The following is a 19,201-nucleotide window of genomic DNA, read 5'->3' as shown; positions in this document are numbered from 1 at the left end:
GAACATTTCAAGAAAAAGCCACCAATGGCTTCCATAAGAGTTGTTGCAGACACTGCAATACAATGGACATTTTATCTACCCTTAGTTGTAGGCCTTTAGTAGAGGAGTAGAAGAGACAAAATAGGTCTAGGATCCTAATCGCATTTTCAATAGCGGTGGTGTTTTTAACCATCAGAGTGATTGCTAAAATCTGTTTTCTGAGTACAGCGGGGCACTCTCAGCTGGGCAGAACATTCTCCTACCTCAGTTGGAGATGTCACATTGTTTTATTGTACACATGAATCTTAAGTTATACACAAAGGCTTTGCTTGTACAGTCAATTGGCACGTCACCAACAAAGAAAGGAGGTATGCTGCTGATTGTTCATGATTCTTGTTAAGCTGATTTAACTATAAGCCAAGCGCTAGACTTTTTTTTTGTTGTAAAACAATCATATCCCTGCCTGCAATGGTAGCGCATTGCAGGCCCGGACAGGACATGTGGTCCACCAGACAAATGCTCCATCAGCAGATTGGGTGATGCAGTGAGAGCAGGACTAGCCTACTGGTATAACGTGGATTTCCTGGTAGGTGACCTCCCCTGGGGCTGGTCTTGAGGCCGGCCATCTAGTTATATGTGTGGCCATGGCTGCCAATGAAGTGGTGGAGCAAAATAGTTACATGTGTGGCCATGGCTGCCAATGAAGCGTTGGAGCAAAATAGTAGTCTCATCCACAAGTATAGCATTATATATCACATCTGTCAGGCCCCATTCAGGCTGCAGAGCTGCTTCACTCTAGTTTCCCCTTTCTCACTACAGTCCCCCTGTCTTGCTTCTCCCTTTGCTGTAATCCATTCCTGGATTTCCCTGTGCTTTGATGTTTACGTCTGATACTTTGTTTCAGTCCTGCTCTTAGCTTCAGCTTCTGTTTCCTTTATAGGTGTGCCCCACCCATTTGTTGTGTTTGTCTCAGTCTGCAGTCTATAGGTATGTTTTAGCTCTGTTCTGTGTTTAGATTTAATGTTTAGTTTCAGCTTTAGAAATTTGGTAGGCAGGGTTTAGCCCTAGGACCCACCGAATATTGGAGTACTTTGGCGTAGTGGTAGGCTAAGCATACTATGGCCATATGATGTGACTGAATCTCCAATTGTTATCATATAGTCCTAGGCATGTCCTGTATTTATGTGTTAGTCTTTTATGTGCCTTTGCCTTCTTTTCCCTGAATCATCTGAGGATCTTGGTTCCTCTTTCTCCTCTCCCCATGTCCCAGTTTAAGATATCCTATCCTTGCTTAAAGGAAAAGCGTCTGAGGATCTTGGCTCCTCACTCCATCCCCTGTATTCCTTGCCTTATTCCCTGTCCTTTGTTGTGTCCTGTACATATATGTCTTGTCTAGCTGTGTTTCTTGCTTGGTCTCCCTGTCCCCTTGCTTGCTATGTTTCTGCTGTTACTCTGCTTAGCTTCCCTACTCCCAGCCCGCAGCATCCTGCACATTTATCTATTGAGCTATGTCTCATGCCTGCTCCAGGGTGCCTGCAGGATATCACTTTTTGTTCAGTAGGTCAGTAGGTAATCTGAGGTCAAAGTTCAGGCAGCAATCAACAAGCAAGGTCCGTAGGTAATCCGAGGTCAAAGATCAGGCAGCAATCAACAAGCAAGGTCAGTAGGTAATCCAGGGTCAAAGTTCAGGCAGCAATCAACAAGCAAGGTCAGTAGGTAATCAGAGGTCAAGTTCAGGGAACAATCAAATAGGCTAGGTATAGATAAGGTAGCTAGGTCACAGTAGGAACAGAAGCACAGAACTGAGGATACTCTGTAGTGCACAGAACATCTCAGAATATCTGAGCACCGACATGATGGTGTTCAGGTGTTTTATAGGGATTTCAGGCCTGCAGATCCACCCACTGTACAACCCCTCCTAATGTTAGGTGAGGGAGCCGGTGCTGGAAGCACCACCCCTCCTGTATAAAAAGCCTCTGTTCTGCTGATGGTGTTGTAGGAGCAGCATACTACAGTGCCGCCCCCACCTCGGCGTTCCCGCTTTGAGATCTCCCCAGAGTGGCTCCATGATATTAAGCTTAGGAAACTGTGATGGCCACTCCAGAACCTTCACCTTTTTCTGGTGTAACCACTGGAGGTCAACTTGGCCATGTGCTTAGGTCATTAGGGCCATGCTGGAAAGTCCAAGTGCATCCCATGCAGGGGAGGGCTGGCAGCCTAAGGCCTGGGGGCAAGTCCAGTCAAGTGGCCCATTGCGTCACCAAAGCGGCTGCGAGCGACATTGATAGCACTGGTGCCTAATGTAATTAACACATTAATAAGGTTTTGGTAGCAGTATAAACTGCTGTGTGTGTCCACTATGTAGGAGGTGAGAGTAGGTTCTCACCTTTTGAGAGTGTGCCTTGACGTGGCGGGTGAGCTTAATTATGCTTTGGCCAATTCATATAACCAAAATCTCTCATTTATATTATGTTTATATATTTGTTGCCAACTTTATTAGGGTAAGAAGCGCAGACAGTTTTTGTTTTTTGTATACATTGTACAGCCAATACACTGTTTCTTGCTGCATGCTTACACCTGTTTGGTAGGCCTCGTATTACACATTTGTATTATTTGAGCCTGTGACTAGCTTAGCGCACCGACATTTTTTCTTTTCCCTGTTTGCACATATTTGAGGTTGTTGGCTCCTCATCAGTCTGGTTGCAGCTTACTGTCCAGGGGTTAATGGGGAGGAGGTTTAATTGCACCTCCCCCAACACATTAATAAGGTTTTGGTAGCAGTATAAACTGCTGTGTGTGTCCACTATGTAGGAGGTGAGAGTAGGTTCTCACCCTATTGAGAGTGTGCCTTGACGTGGCGGGTGAGCTTAATTATGCTTTGGCCAATTCATATAACCAAAACCTCTCATTTATATTATGTTTATATATTTGTTGCCAACTTTATTAGGGTAAGAAGCGCAGACAGTTTTTGTTTTTTTGTATACATTGTACAGCCAATACACTGTTTCTTGCTGCATGCTTACACCTGTTTGGTAGGCCTCGTATTACACATTTGTATTATTTGAGCCTGTGACTAGCTTAGCGCACCGACATTTTTTCTTTTCCCTGTTTGCACATATTTGAGGTTGTTGGCTCCTCATCAGTCTGGTTGCAGCTTGCTGTCCAGGGGTTAATGGGGAGGAGGTTTAATTGCACCTCCCCCAACACATTAATAAGGTTTTGGCAGCAGTATAAACTGCTGTGTGTGTCCACTATGTAGGAGGTGAGAGTAGGTTCTCACCCTATTGAGAGTGTGCCTTGACGTGGCGGGTGATCTTAATTATGCTTTGGCCAATTCATATAACCAAAACCTCTCATTTATATTATGTTTATATATTTGTTGCCAACTTTATTAGGGTAAGAAGCACAGACAGTTTTTGTTTTTTTGTATACATTGTACAGCCAATACACTGTTTCTTGCTGCATGCTTACACCTGTTTGGTAGGCCTCGTATTACACATTTGTATTATTTGAGCCTGTGACTAGCTTAGCGCACCGACATTTTTTCTTTTTCCTGTTTGCACATATTTGAGGTTGTTGGCTCCTCATCAGTCTGGTTGCAGCTTGCTGTCCAGGGGTTAATGGGGAGGAGGTTTAATTGCACCTCCCCCAACACATTAATAAGGTTTTGGTAGCAGTATAAACTGCTGTGTGTGTCCACTATGTAGGAGGTGAGAGTAGGTTCTCACCCTATTGAGAGTGTGCCTTGACGTGGCGGGTGAGCTTAATTATGCTTTGGCCAATTCATATAACCAAAACCCAGGGCCGGCCCTATAATGGGGCAGACTGGGGCAATTGCCCCAGGCGGCACTTTGCCGCCCCAAGCGCTTTTTTTTTTTTTTTTTTTGAAGCGGAGGAGAGAGAGAGGGGCACCGAGTGGTTTTCGCTTACCCGCTCGGCGCCCCTCTCTCTCTCTCCTCTGCGGCGAGTCTCCCTGTTCGGTCCCGGTGCCGGCTTGTAATGCAGAGCGCCGGAAGTGACGTCAATTTCCTGCGCTCAGCATTACAAGCCGGCACCGTGGCAGAGCAGGGAGACTCGCCGCAGGACTGTTTAAAGGTAAGTACCGGGGGGGGGCGTCGGCGAAGTTTAAAATGCCCCCCCCCCGACGTCGGCGGGGGGGGGGCGGCGTTTTAAAATTCGCCCCAGGCGGCGTTAAGTCTTCGGCCGGCCCTGCCAAAACCTCTCATTTATATTATGTTTATATATTTGTTGCCAACTTTATTAGGGTAAGAAGCGCAGACAGTTTTTGTTTTTTGTATGCATTGTACAGTCAATACACTGTTTCTTGCTGCATGCTTACACCTGTTTGGTAGGCCTCGTATTACACATTTGTATTATTTGAGCCTGTGACTAGCTTAGCGCACCGACATTTTTTCTTTTCCCTTTTAATGTAATTAAAGCCACTGGTGCCTAATGTAATTAAAGCGGCAGGCGTGCATGCACCGTGCCGCCCAATAGCCGTGCCTCAGCTCTTTATCCCACCCCTTTTAAGACGTGGGACGAAGAGCTGAGGAATGGCCATTGGGCCTGACTGCTGCATGATGCAGGGGCGTACCTAGAGTATTGGCACCTGTGGCAGATCCTGTATGTGGCACCCCCCCCCACACACACAGACACACACTTTAAAACTGCATAGTTTCTACGGTTAGGCAAACATTGACAGGGGTACAGCAAAATTGTTATCATTATATACTGAGGGACACATTGACGGTGGTACAGCATAACTGTTATCATTATATACTTAGAGATTACGCTGTACCACCGTCAATGTGTGCCTATACTTTGAACCAGACACTGACAATACTGCAGTACAACCCCTATCACTATATACTAAGCCAAACATTGATGTGGTGTAGGCCTAACACTTCAGTGACTGGCTTGGTACATAGTAGGGATGCACTGAAATTGTAAATTCTGGACTGAAACTGAAAATTCAGCATTCATTTGGGCAAAACCGAAAAAAAACCAAAAACGTTTAAAATACTTTATTAAAAGTAACACACCAAAATTAGACAAAAAAAAAATCAACAATATTAATATAAATATATATATGATTAACAACAATCACATTCCTATCATGCCCAGGCATACCCAGATTCCAGGATGTACTCGCAGACTTAGCATGATAGGAGTATGATTGCCCTATCTACCCCTTCTCACTCCCTTCTCCCTATCTACCCCCTTTCCCCTGTCTCACTCCCTTCTCCCTATCTACCCCCTCCTAACTATCTACCCTTTCCCTCTTTGAAGTTCACTTACCTTTCAGGAGTCCTGCGGTGGGGGTGCAAGGCCTCTGCCTCCCAGCTCTGCCACTGTATGGAACAGTATAGAGTGATGGGAGTTATGATGTACTTTTAGAGCATAATTAGATCATGAAAAAGACATTGGAAATGGTACAGCATAACACCCATCACTCTCACACATTTACTAATCCACACGCATACCAATCCACACATATACACCAATCCACACATATATACCAATCCACACGTATACACCAATCCACACGTATACACCAATCCACACGTATACACCAATCCACACGTATACACCAATCCACACGTATACACCAATCCACACGTATACACCAATCCACACGTATACACCAATCCACACGTATACACCAATCCACACGTATACACCAATCCACACGTATACACCAATCCACACACATACCAATCCACACACATACACTAATCCACACATACACTAATCCACACATACACTAATCCACACATACACTAATCCACACATACACTAATCCACACATACACTAATCCACACATACACACACCAATCCACACATATACCAATCCACTCTCACTGAATGCTCTCCTACCTTTCCTCTTTTCTCCTTACAGCTCCTTTTCCTTCTCTTCGCTCCTCTTCTTCAGTTCTTCTGTCTTCTTCCGGGTCAGAGGGCACTGATGAGCGGCACCCGGTGCGGACCGCCCCCCCCGCTAGGTACGCTGCTGGCGGCAGTGGTACCCTACGGTAGCGGCGGACCCCGCGGCGGCGCCCCCTGGAGTGTGGCGCCCTGTGCGGTCGCACAGGTCGCACACCCCAAAGGCCGGCCCTGCTTCACAGTGGGGATAGTATTCTTTTGGCTATGGGCCTTGTTGAGCCCTCTCCATAAAGTTCTATTTTGGTCTCGTCTCTAGGAGGATGTTAAACTATATACCTAAAATTAGAGACTGCAACAACACCATACATCGCTCCACTCACTGGAAAACTAAATATTTTCAGCAATATTACCAGTCGCTATATAACCTCCCCAGGGTAAGAGAGTTTCCCACCAATGTATAGAGGGTTACATAGCAAAACAACCGGCCACCCCAGTCTTCCCCGAAGCAGCATAGCTTTTAGCGGTCACTATAGATCTCCTAAAGAGCTTTGGGCCACCATTAAATCCTGCTGGCAAATCTTCAGGTCCTGATGGCCTCCCTACCTCATACTACAAGAGATATGTGGACATTTTGGGCTCCCCAACTGTTGTGCATAATGAATTCCCTGAACTCCCAGTTTGGGCTAGACCTCCAAACTAACACAGCACATAAATCGGCTATACACAAAAAGATAACTACAAGCCTGAAGCATGCAAAATACATGCAGATCAGGTAGGCTTTGTCCTAGGGAGGGAAGCTAGGGATAACACCACTAGTCATAAACATAATCCATTACTCATAAAAAGGGGATCCTCACACTTCTGGTGTCGACAGATGCAGAAAAAGCATTTGACAGGATGGCCTGGACTTTCATGTTCAGAGTCCTCAAGGGTCTGGGTCTTGGCCTGAGAGAGGTAAGTGGCGGCAGGATATATGTACAGTATCTCACAAAAATGAGTACACCCCTCACATTTTTATAAATATTTTTATAATTTTTATTTCATGTGACAATACTGAAAAAATGACACTCTGCTACAATGTAAAGTAGCGAGTGTACAGCCTGTATAACAGTGTCAATATGCGGTCCCCTCAAAATAACTCAACACACAGCCATGAATGTCTAAACCTTGGCAACAAAAGTGAATACTGTGTGCTCACTACTCTACATTGTAGCAGAGTGTCATTTCTTTAGTGATGTCAAATGAAAAGATATAATAAAATATTTACAAAAATGTGAGGGGTGTACTCACTTTTGAGAGATACTGTATATGTGTGTTTGTATACAGTATTTGTATGGATGTGTATGTGTGAGCATTGATGTGTACTCGTGTGTGTGTGTGAGAGCATTGATGTGTACTCGTGTGTGCATGAGCATTCATGTGTACTCGTGTGTGTGTGTGTAAGCATTGATGTGTACTTGTGTGTGAGCATTGCTGTGTATGTGTGTGTGAGCATTGATGTGTATGTGGATGTTGGAAGGGGGGCAAAGAATGCACATGCCAATTGTGTGGGGGCAATGATAGCTGTTGAAGTTGGGGGGGCCCCGGAGCAATTTTCGCACCAGGGCCCCCATGGTTTCTAGTTACACCGCTGATAGAGAGCTTCTAATAGATAGTTTGTAATTGCTTCAATGATTTGTGTTGGAGATATATAAGCTTGATAATTAACTGATTATGATTAGACTCAGACTCTCAGAACGTCTCAAAGATGAACTATCCACTAGAGATCCGCTGAATGAATTGGAAGAATTTGTGTCATTGGCTCTGAAACTTGACAACAGCATAAGAGAGATGCAGTCGCAAAAAAGCTAAGAGATACAAAGGAAGTTTCTATCATTCACTTCCATCAGGTCCCACCCCTGGGTCATCTGCCTCAGCTACCACTTGTGAGGAACCTATGCAATTGGGGGCTACTAAGCTGACAGTAGCTGCAAAGACTCGACGTACCAAAGGACTCTGGCTTTATTGTGGTCAGAAACGCCATTTCATCCATTCATGTCCTAATAGATCGGAAAAAACTTCCGCACCCACTCCAAGTAAAGGAGCCCTGTCTGGGTGAACTTACTGAAGCTCCTAATTTCAAAAAGGACTTTTTCCACATCCCCATATCCCTGGAATAGAATAAGATGAAGGTTTCCACCATGGCTATGTTAGATTCGGGGCCTGCAGGCTCCTTCATTGACTATGCTTCTGCCTTCCTGCACAAGATCCCTCACTTCAATGTGAATCCACCTATGGCCATTACTGCTATCGATGGACAACCACTACATCCATCTTGCATTACTCAGCAATCCACCCTATTACTTCTTTCTGTTGGTTTATTTCATCAGGAGTGATTAATGTTCCACATCATCTCGTCTCCCATTATTCTAGGCCTTCCCTGGCTTTGAACTCATAACCCCTCTATCAATTGTCAGTCTGGGGACATCCTGGCATAGGGTTGGTCATGCAGTAAGCATCTCCGCTACCCCCAGGGCCCTGGCCATACCAAAGACGTTTTTGATAAAAAAAAAACAAGCAGAGGTTCTACCCCCTCTACAGACCTTATAATTTCCCGATTGAACTTCTACCTGGCACTATACCTCCTAGAGGACGTACTTACCCATTATCTCTACCAGACTCTTAAGCATTGGAAGAATATATTAAAGATTCCCTGAAGAGGAGATTCATTTGTAAATCCACTTTGTGGCCGGGGCAGGATTTTTCTTGATTTCTAAAAAAGATGGGGGACTAAGGCCTTGCATTGATTATCGTGGTCTGACTCAAATCAACATGAAGAATAAAGATCCACTATCTCTTATACCTAAATTATTTGATCGTCTATGGGGTTCTACTGTCTTTATCAAGCTGTATCTCAGAGGAGCGTATAATTTGAGACGCATATGTGAGGGGAATGAATGGACATATCGTTGCAATTTGTCATATACTTGGATGACATCCTGATACTCACCTGATTTACAGTCTCATCACAGACATGTCCGTATAGTTCTGCAACGCTTGCATCAGAATCAGTTATATGCTAAAGTAGAGAATTGCCTGTGCCAAGGGTCTCATTTCTTGGATTCATCATATCTGCATCTGGATTTGAAATGGATCCCAGGGAGCTGTTTCGGAATGGCCTCAACCACACGCTTTAAAACCCCTTCAAAGGTTTCTGGGGTTCACTAACTATTACAGGAAATTTATCCAAGACTTCTCCAAAATAGTGTCACCCTGCCAGGCCCCTTCCAGGCTGTGGAGCTGCTTATTTCAGTTTTTTCCTTTTTCACCCCTGTCTCGCTACAGTTCCCCCTTTGCTGTATTTCCTTCAGTGTTATGCTTTAGGCTTGTTTGTTATAATCCATTCCTGGATTTCCTTATGCTCTGCCATTAACTTCTGATTCTTGAATTTCAGTTCTGCTCTTGGCTTCAGCTTCTGTTTCCTTTATAAGTTGTGCCCCACCCATTTGTTATGTTCGTCTCAGTCTGCAGTGTATAGGTATGTTTTTCTCTGTTCTATGTTTAGATTCAATGTTTAGTTTCAGCTTATTAGAAATTTAGTAGGCAGGGTTTAGCGCTAGGACCCACTGAATATTGAAGTACTTCGGCATAGTGGTGGGCTAGGCATACTATGGTCATATGATGTGACTAAATTCAAAGATTTTACTATTATCATGACGTAAAGTCATGATTTTATTAATGACACGGAGGCGAGTATTATGCAATCTCTTTCTTTATTACTCCCTCAGCAGCAAAGAATGAGGGCAAAAAACTTTTGACTGAAAGAGTTAACCAAATCCAACCATCAAACATGAATCTGCCTAGAGATAGGCCAGCCAATGAACAGGTCTCTTCAGCATCAAAGGGAGTGCAATCCTGCAGAACTTCCTCTTTCTTTGCAGAACCAGGCGAACCGAATCAAGGAACAGAAGAACAGGACATCAAACTCCAATCCATCTTAAAGCACTGGCAACCAAACCATGCAGAGAAGATCAAACTAGAAAAGAAGAAAAGAGGTAACGGTAGCGACCATGGAATTCAGCATACCCAATGAGGTCATAAAACACAGATATCGCATAAATCGTATATAGATTGGGACATCATGAAATATAGCAAAAAGAATACAAACGTAGCTATCCTTACCGTAAACCAAAAAGAAACATTTCTCACGTCCCATGGGAGGGAAAAAGAAAGGGAGGGAATAATACTCGCCTCCGTGTCATTAATAAAATCATGACTTTACGTCATGATAATAGTAAAATCTTTGAATTTTATTAATGACCCGGAGGCTCCTATTATGCAATTTCAAAGCTGATCCACCAGACGTGTAGAGAAATGTTGAACAGGATGAAGGTAGAATTCTTTAAAGGTGGAATCTGAGGACCAATCAGCCGCCTTGAGAATATCTTCCATACGGCAACCAATAGAAGATGCTTTGGACGCAGAGGCACCACGAACCGAGTGAGGGGAGAAAATGGACATATCAATGCCCGCCAGCTGAAGTATCCACTTAAGCCATCTGGAAAGAGTAGAAGTAGAAACAGGGCAATGCGGAAGTTTGAAGGAGATAAACAAAGGAGGAGATGAGGGATCCCGTAGGGACTGAGTGCGAAGCTCATATTCCCTGAGACAAAGAACAGGGCATAAAAGAGGTCGATGAGGAAAAGCTGGGTAAAAGACAGATTTAATGTTGGTCTTCGTTCTCCTAGAAATATCAAATAAGACTCCATCAGGTCTATAAACTTTAGCAAAGAAGTCTAAAGCCCTGACATCCGAAACTCGCTTACAAGATAATACACAGAACAGGAGTAAGAGCTTAGCGGACAACTGTTTGAGCGAAAGGGCCGGATTGGGAGGCCAGTTCTCCAAAAAACGTAGGACGACATCAACATCCCATGTGGAAGAATAGCGGGGTAAAGGGGGTCTGGACAAGGGAATACCCCGAAGGAGACGGCAGATCAATGGATGCTGACCAATCGGAACCCCGTCCAGGTGAACATGCCCTGCCGAAATAGCAGAACGGTATAAATTAACCGTACGATAGGCTTTCTGATTTTCAAAAAGATCAGTAAGAAACGATAAAACCGAACTCAAAGGGGCAGAAACGGGATCCAATGATCTGTCCAGGCACCAGCGAGACCAGGAACGCCAGGCTGAAGAATAGGCTCGCCTAGTCCCTGGGGCCCAAGCATCGGCCAGGAGGAGGAGAGTCTGTTGTGAAACTCCCTCGACAGACCAGGGACCCCTGAAATGTACCATGCGATCAGTTGGAGCTTGCCCTGAAGAACCAGGTTGTGAGGACGAAGATCCGGGTCGAGCAAGAGATCCTGAAAGAGAGGAAGGATCCGGGGGAAGTCCACCGACGTTTCTAGAAGTCTGGGAAACCAAGGTTGGGACCTCCACAGTGGCGTCACCAGCACTAATGACGTCTGAAAACGAAGCATCTGCAAAATCGTCCTGGCAATCATATTGAATGGAGGGAACGCATAAAGTAGAGCCTGAGGCCATTGTTGAAGAAAAGCGTCTGTGGCCAACGCGTCGGGATCTGGTCTCCAGCTGAAAAACCTCGGCAGCTGGGTGTTGAGACGAGACGCGAATAAATCCAGAACCATCGGCCCCCACAGACGTTGGAGCTTGAGGAAGACGGATGGATGAAGACGCCAATCCCCGGAGTCCCTGAGGAAGCGCGAGTTCCAATCCGCCGTGTAGTTGGATAGGCCGGGAATATGAACCCCAGTGACGGAAATCCCGTGAAGAAGGCAGTATTTCCAAAAATCCCTGACGAGACAAGCTAGCGTCTTGGATTTCGTGCCACCCAGGTGATTGATGTAACGTACGGCTGCTACGTTGTCCATCTTGAGTAGAATGGAGCAAGAGGCTCCAGTGGGAGCAAGACTGCGGATGGCAAAAGATCCTGCCAAGAGTTCTAGGCAGTTGATATGAAGGAAAGACTCCTCTGTGGACCATCTGCCACCTGTAGATACGGTTCCGCAATGCGCTCCCCAACCGTGTAAGCTGGCATCCGATTCTATGGACACCTCCGGAACGGTGCCAAAAATGGCCCTGCCGTTCCATGCCTCCATGTGGGACAACCACCAGGTCAGCTCGTCTCTGGATTCTTCGTCGAGAGATATGCAAGTTTCGTAAGAACGAGTAGAAGAGAGCGCAGAATTTCTTAGCCTTTGAAGAGCTCTGTAGTGAAGGGGGCCCGGGAATATGGCCTGGATGGAGGAGGATAACAGACCTATCATCCGTGCGACCTGACGAATGGTGATGACCTCGAGGCGAAGCAATTTCCTGATTTCCTTCTTGATCGCCACAATCTTCGGCTGAGGAAGGCAAAGAGACTGATGAACGGAGTCTACCTGGAATCCCAGAAATTCGATGGCTTGAGAAGGAGTAAGACAGGACTTGTCCCAATTGATCAAGAAACCGAGCGACTGAAGGAGGTGTAGAGTCCAGTCGAGGTGAGTTTGCAGGAGCAGAGGAGACTGAGCCATGAGGAGCAAGTCGTCCAGGTAAATGATAAGGCGAACACCTCGGGAACGAAGAAACGCCACCACCGGTTTCATTACCTTGGTGAAGCACCACGGGGCTGATGAGAGGCCGAATGGCAGGCACGTAAATCTCCATTTCCGATCCTCCCAAAGGAACTGCAAAAGGTCCTGATGTTCCAGAGCGATAGGAACGGTGAAATAGGCGTCCTGAAGATCTAGCTTCACCATCCAGTCCTCCGGCAACAGCAAGTCTCTGAGGCAGTGAATACCCTCCATTTTGAAATGACGGTATACGACAAAAGCGTTGAGAGGTCGCAGATTGATGACCGGACGGACGCCTCCTCCCTTCTTTGGTACGAGGAAGAGAGTACTGACAAAACCTGGAGTGTCCCTGGGGATGCTGAGAATGGCACCTTTTTCCGAAAGAGATTGAATCTCTTGAGAAATCAGGAGAGTTTGAGGAAACTGAAATTGAGCAGTGAGAGGAATGCGAGTCTGGAGAGGCAAAGCCGTAAGTTCTATCTGGTAACCCCTGATAGTGTTTAATACCCATGCATCGGAAGTAATGTAAGCCCAGGCCTGATAAAAATGAGCTAGACGACCACCCACTTGAGGAGGAGAAGAAGGGAACAATGTACTCACCGTAAGGACGTCTGGAAGCGGTGAATCCTCGGGAACCTCGAGAGGGGGCAGGTCTCCCCCGTGACGGGAAGAAGGGAGTTGGACGCTGCTCAGCAAAGGCTTGGCGCTGTGTGAAGGAGCCTCTGTAGGTTCCGTGAAACCTGGTACCACGGCCGGATGAACGGCCCCTGCTTCGTCCAGCCCCTGCGAAAACCTTAGGGGCAAAAACCCGTTTCATGGAGGATTGAGCCTTGTCTAAGGCTGTAAAGGTTTTAACAAATGAGCCAACATCCTTAACAAAGGAATCTCCAAATAAGAGGCCGTTAGCTGCCTGGCCAGGTTCTTTAGTAGCCATGTTCACCAGTTTGGGCTCAATTTTGATTAAGATGGATTTGCGCCGTTCGGCACAGAGAGCGGAATTGGCATTGCCCGTCAAGCAGACCAGGCGCTGAAGCCAACCCAGGGCCTCGTCAAAATTGAAAGCAGCCGGGGAAGCTTTGCCCGCTTCTAATAACTCAAACAACTTAGTAACAGGACCAAGAGTATCTAAAAGCTTGTCCTGACAATTACGCAGGGAAAATTCTAGGGCTGCAACAACTAATCGATAAAATCGATAATAATCGATAATGAAATTCCTTGGCAACGAATTTCATTATCGATTAGTTGAATCGATTATTATCGATTATAAAATGAGGGTTTTTTCCAGAGCAAACGCTCTGAAAAATCCCCCTCATTATATAATCCGTTTAGTCTGACTCACCGTCTCACAGCAGCAGCTCCTACTTACTCCCCCTCCCTGTAATCACTGACAACTGGCCCCGCCCCTTCCTTCTCCAGGCCAGAACCACATGGCTGTGACGCTCATCTAACTGTAAGTATATGTATATGTGTGTGTGTGTATATATATATATATATATATATATTGTGTATGTGTGTGTATATATATATGTATATATGTATGTATGTATGTATGTAATATATATATATATATATATATATTTGGGCTATTGAAAGTTAGGGGAGGTGGGGGTTAATTTAGGGGCAGTTATGGTTAGTGGGGTGTTTAGGGTTAATTTAGGGGCAGTTATGGTTAATTGGGTGTTTAGGGTTAATTTAGGGGCAGTTATGTTAATAGGGTGTTTAGGGTTAATTTAGGAGCAGCTGTGGTTAATGGGGTGTTTGGGGTTAATTTGAGGCAGTTGTGGTTAATGGTGTGTTTAGGGTTAATTTAGGGGATGCTGTGGTTGATGGGGTCTTTAGGGTTAATTTAGGGGATGCTGTGGTTAAGGGGGTGTTAAGGGTTAATTTAGGGGCAGTTATGGTTAATGGGGAGTTTAGGGTTAATTTAGGGGAATCTAAATCCTGGGGGCAGTGAAGTGACATATCTGGGGGTATAACGCATATACAGTATATAAGGCATATGTGGGGAGGGCAGTGTGGCATGTCTGGGGAGGACGGAGTGGTGTATCAGGGTGTATAAGGCATATCTGGGGGTAGAGAAGTGGCATTTCTGGGAGGCAGGGTGGCATGTCTGGGGAGGATGGAGTGGGGTATCAGGGGGTATAAGGCGTATCAGGCACAGTGGCATGTGGGGGGTAGAGTGGAGTGGCAGATGTGGGAGGCAGCGTGGAGTGGCAGATGTGGGAGGCAGCGTGGAGTGGCAGATGTGGGAGGCAGCGTGGAGTGGCAGATGTGGGAGGCAGCATGGCGTGGCATATGTGGGGAGGGCAGGGTGGCATGTCTGGGGAGGATGGAGTGGTGTTTCAGGGGGTATAAGGCGTATCAGGCACAGTGGCATGTGGGGGGTAGAGTGGAGTGGCAGATGTGGGAGGCAGCGTGGCGTGGCAGATGTGGGAGGCAGCGTGGAGTGGCAGATGTGGGAGGCAGCGTGGAGTGGCAGATGTGGTAGGCAGCGTGGCATATGTGGGGGGGCAGCGTGGCATGTCTGGGAGGCAGCGTGGCAAGCCTGGGCTCAAATGCGCATATATTGGGGGGCTGGTTGGGAAATAAAGACAAGAAATGCATTTTATCAAAGTTTTTTTATTCTGCTGTTTGTATTTAACATCATTTGTTTAGTAAATTATTTTAAATAAATGAAAAATTAACATTCATTTTTTTTATCCGATTAATCGATTAATCGAAAAAATAATCGGCCAACTAATCGATTATTAAAATAATCGTTAGTTGCAGCCCTAGAAAATTCCAAACCCTTCCTGGGTTTCCAGCCGGTCTTAGATAGGAACTGAATAATCTGAGGGTCAACCTCAGGAGTTTTGCAGACTCCATCCGGCACCAGTGGACGAGGGCATTCGGCTCTAAGTTTACGCCTAGTCTCCTTAGAGAGGGGTTTGCGCACTCGAAGTGCCAAGTACTGAGCAATGTGGGCTGGAGGGTCCCATTCAGCTGACCGTGGATGGCGTAAATCATCAGGGTCAAAGAGGGGAGTACCCTGAGGGTCTTTGACACAAAAATCTACCCCAACGGCCATAGGGGCCGAGTCTGCTTCCTCCCTTAGGAGAGGAAAAAGAGGGCCCAGGGGAGTCCTCACCAGCAGACCTATCAGATTCCGATTCTCTATAGGAATCTAAATCCCCATCACTCTCGTCAGATGCTGACGAATCCAATTGAGCTTTAGCCCGTTTCCAATTTCTGGCCGCTTTTGTCCGGCCAGTGACTCTTTTGCGCGGTGCACCAGCGCTCTCTGAGACAGGATTATAACCCTTGTCCATCTTGACAGAAGTATGACTGTCAGTAGGGAGTGATGAGAGATGTTTAGATTTACGCAGGGACTTCTTGCCTGAAGGCACTGGAGCTGTAACAGTAGAAACAGCGGGTGCAGCTAAAGGAGCCTGCAGGAAAGCCTGCTGTATTGAATGGCTTATGGAATGGGACATAACACCCATAACTGAAGATAAAGCCTTTGAAATAGAATGCGACATAGTGGCATCTAACATACACTGAAAATCTTCAGATGACAGAGGATGAGAATCCTCAGGCTGATTAATAATGGCTGCACCAGACTCCACTGAAGGAGCCAAAGTTTCCCTATGAGGATCCATGCTGAGTCAAACAAGAAAGACCAGCAAGGAACACAAAATAAACTAAAAGAAAAAACGAAAGACAGACAAAAACGAGGGTTGATTAACCCAAGGAACGCAGGGAGGAAAGCAGGAAGACCGGTAAGACACAGAACCGACCGTTGATATCGCCAAAAGCCCGCGAAACACGATTGACAGAAGATGGCCGCCGCGTGCGCAAGTGCGCATGCGCGGCAGCCGGAGCTGCCGGCTGAAATAGCCGATAATGCGGCTAACAGCCGAAAGAAACCGCAATAAGGAGCAGAAGGCGGCACGGCAGAGCACACGAATGGTAAGGGAAAGTCAGCAGGGAACACCGAAAGAAAAAACTAAAAGAAAAGTAAATGCCGATAAAACGGACTAAAAGAACAGTTCAACACAAAGGAAACAGGTAACAAACGTCAGAAAAAATAATCGAAATGTCATGTAAAGCAGTATATTAAATATATATACCGTAGTAAGTCAAATAATGAGGAGAAAAAATATACTTAACTGTCCGATGAGGGAGCAGCAAAGAAAGAGGAAGTTCTGCAGGATTGCACTCCCTTTGATGCTGAAGAGACCTGTTCATTGGCTGGCCTATCTCTAGGCAGATTCATGTTTGATGGTTGGATTTGGTTAACTCTTTCAGTCAAAAGTTTTTTGCCCTCATTCTTTGCTGCTGAGGGAGTAATAAAGAAAGAGATTGCATAATAGGAGCCTCCGGGTCATTAATAAAATCTCCAATTATTATCTTCAAGTCCTAGGCTAGTCTTGTATTTATGTGTGCCATTCTTTTCCTTTGCCCTCTTTTCCCTGATCTTTTCTATAAAGGAGGGGTCAATATTACGATTGATATCCTCTTCTACTTGCCTGATCTCAGTTTTAATAGTTTTTAGGCTAACCTACTGATATTCAATCAGTAACCTCATAAGATCTAAAGAGCATTTCTCAAAGATGTTATTCCATTTTAACATAAAAGGCTCGTCTTCTGAACCAAAAGCAGGGGGGTTTTGAATCCGAAGACCCCTTGGTACTATGTTTAATTTCAAGTGAGCGAGGAACAAACAAATATAAACATCAAAGAACACAATCCTACGTGAAAAACATAATAAGAATTAAAAAACAGAGCATTGTTTTTTCCTTTTTAACCAAATATAATGATAAAGCGTTTGATATTACCGTATTTGCTCGATTATAAGACGAGGTTTTTTTCAGAGCAAATGCTCTGAAAAATACCCCTCGTCTTCTAATCGGGGTCATCTTCTAATCAGACCTCAAATAGAGGTCTGATTAGGAGACTAAGATCCAGATCCCCCGCACCGCTGCAGGGGACCTGGATCCTCCTGTCTCACCCCCCCCATCATACACACACTTACCGATGCTGTGTTGCCGGGGCAGCGGGTTGACGTCTACGCGATCCGCGTAGACAACGTCCGCTGCAGCCGGAAGGAGGTGTGTCACCCCCCTCTCTCACCCCCCTTCCCCCTCTCTCACCCCTCTCTCACTCCTCTCTCCCCTCTCAGCCCTCTCTTACCGGTGCTTCCAGCCGGGGCAGCGGGTTGATGTCGCCTTCCACTGCAGCCGGAAGGAGGTGGAGTTGGCAGCGGGGGTTGTCTGCGTCCGTCGCGTAAACCTTCCCCGACTGTCAGAGATCAGAGTTCCCCGCACCGGTGCGGGGAACTCTGATCTCTGACAGCCGGGGAAAGTATATGCAACGGACGCATACAAACCCCCGCTGCCAACTCCACCTCCTTCCGGCTGCAGTGGAAGGCGACATCAACCCGCTGCCCCGGCTGGAAGCACCGGTAAGAGAGGGCTGAGAGGGGAGAGAGGAGTGAGAGAGGGGTGAGAGAGGGGGAAGGGGGGTGAGAGAGGGGGGTGAGAGAGGGGGAAGGGGGGTGAGAGAGGGGGGGGAGAGAGTGTGTGTGTGTGTTAGTTAAATGGGGGTATAGGGTGTGTGTGTGTGTTAAATGGGGACATAGGGCATTTCTGGAGTGGCGTTAAGGGGGCTTTTAATAGAGCACTCTGCCTCCTGAAATGCCATATGCCTCCCTATATGCCACTCTGCCCCATAATATGCCTTTTAACCCCCTAAATGCCAGAGTGGCATATAGGGGTATAAGGCATTTCTGGAGGCATTGTGCTCTATACAATGCCTTTTAACTCCCTTAATGCCACTCTGCCTCCTGAAATGCCTTATACCTCCCTATATGCCACTCTGCCCCATAATATGCATTTTAACCCCCTTAATGCCAGAATGGGATATAGGGGTATAAGGCATTTCTGGAGGCAGAGTGGCACATAGGGGGTCAAAAGGCATACCATGGGGCACAGTGGCATATAGAGGGTTAAAAGGCATATCATGGGCCACAGTGCCATATTGGAGTGGCAAGCCTGGGGGCAGATGTGCGTAACTGGGGGACAGGTTGGAAAATACAAGAAATAAAAACAAAAAAAATATTTTTCTCAATCATAGCTTTTATTAAAAGAAATACTTTACATGAATTCACATTTACTGGTAAAACTTTTTTCCTTTGGGGTCGTCTTATATTCAGGCTTTTTCTTTTTTCCTAAGTTAATATTCAGATTTTGGGGGGTCGTCTTATAATCAGGGTCGTCTTATAATCGAGCAAATACGGTAAAAGAGCCATTAACAAATGTTGGCCAATTTTAAAACAAGACACTATATTAAGACATTACCTCCCTGATAAACCTAATATTATTTATAACAATTCAGAATGCTTAAAATTAACTTTAGCTCCTAGTGTTCTACCTGATATATATAAAAAGATCACAAATCACCTACTCTCTGACAAAACACTAGGTTTCCATAGATGCGGAAGATGTAAGATGTGCAAAACACAGTAGCGTACCTAGCGGGGGCGGTCCTGGTGCTCCAGAGACGGCACCCCTCCAGAGACGGAAAGTCCGCTGCTAGAGGACCAGGCTCGGTTGGGGAGATCAAGGATCTCCCTCTAACCGGCTTAAAGTTAATTAAGGGAGCGGAAGGTCTGTTAATGCAGACCTCCGATCCTGCTCCCTTGCGATGCCTGCCACAACCGCTGCTGTGCGTCGGGATTTGCTGTCATATCCCTGCACACAACTTTGAAGCCGCATCCACCAACTTCCATGCTCACCGCACC

The 19,201-nt window shown here is 46.0% G+C and overlaps 1 protein-coding gene across 1 annotated transcript; it reads right to left on the bottom strand.

Moving 5' to 3' along the window:
- Positions 1-9,598: 9,598 nt before the first annotated feature.
- On the bottom strand, positions 9,599-15,808 carry LOC128492534 (uncharacterized). Its single transcript, XM_053465118.1, has 2 exons — positions 15,208-15,808; positions 9,599-13,587 (listed from the first exon to the last, which is right to left on the bottom strand). The coding sequence occupies exons 1-2, from the start codon at positions 15,485-15,487 to the stop codon at positions 10,187-10,189; spliced, it is 3,681 nt and encodes a 1,226-aa protein (XP_053321093.1). The 5' UTR covers positions 15,488-15,808; the 3' UTR covers positions 9,599-10,186.
- Positions 15,809-19,201: the final 3,393 nt, after the last annotated feature.

This window comes from Spea bombifrons, chromosome 1 (assembly GCF_027358695.1).
Source record: "Spea bombifrons isolate aSpeBom1 chromosome 1, aSpeBom1.2.pri, whole genome shotgun sequence".
Classification (NCBI taxonomy): Eukaryota; Metazoa; Chordata; class Amphibia; order Anura; family Pelobatidae; genus Spea; species Spea bombifrons.
This window is presented reverse-complemented; position numbering and strand designations above follow the sequence as displayed.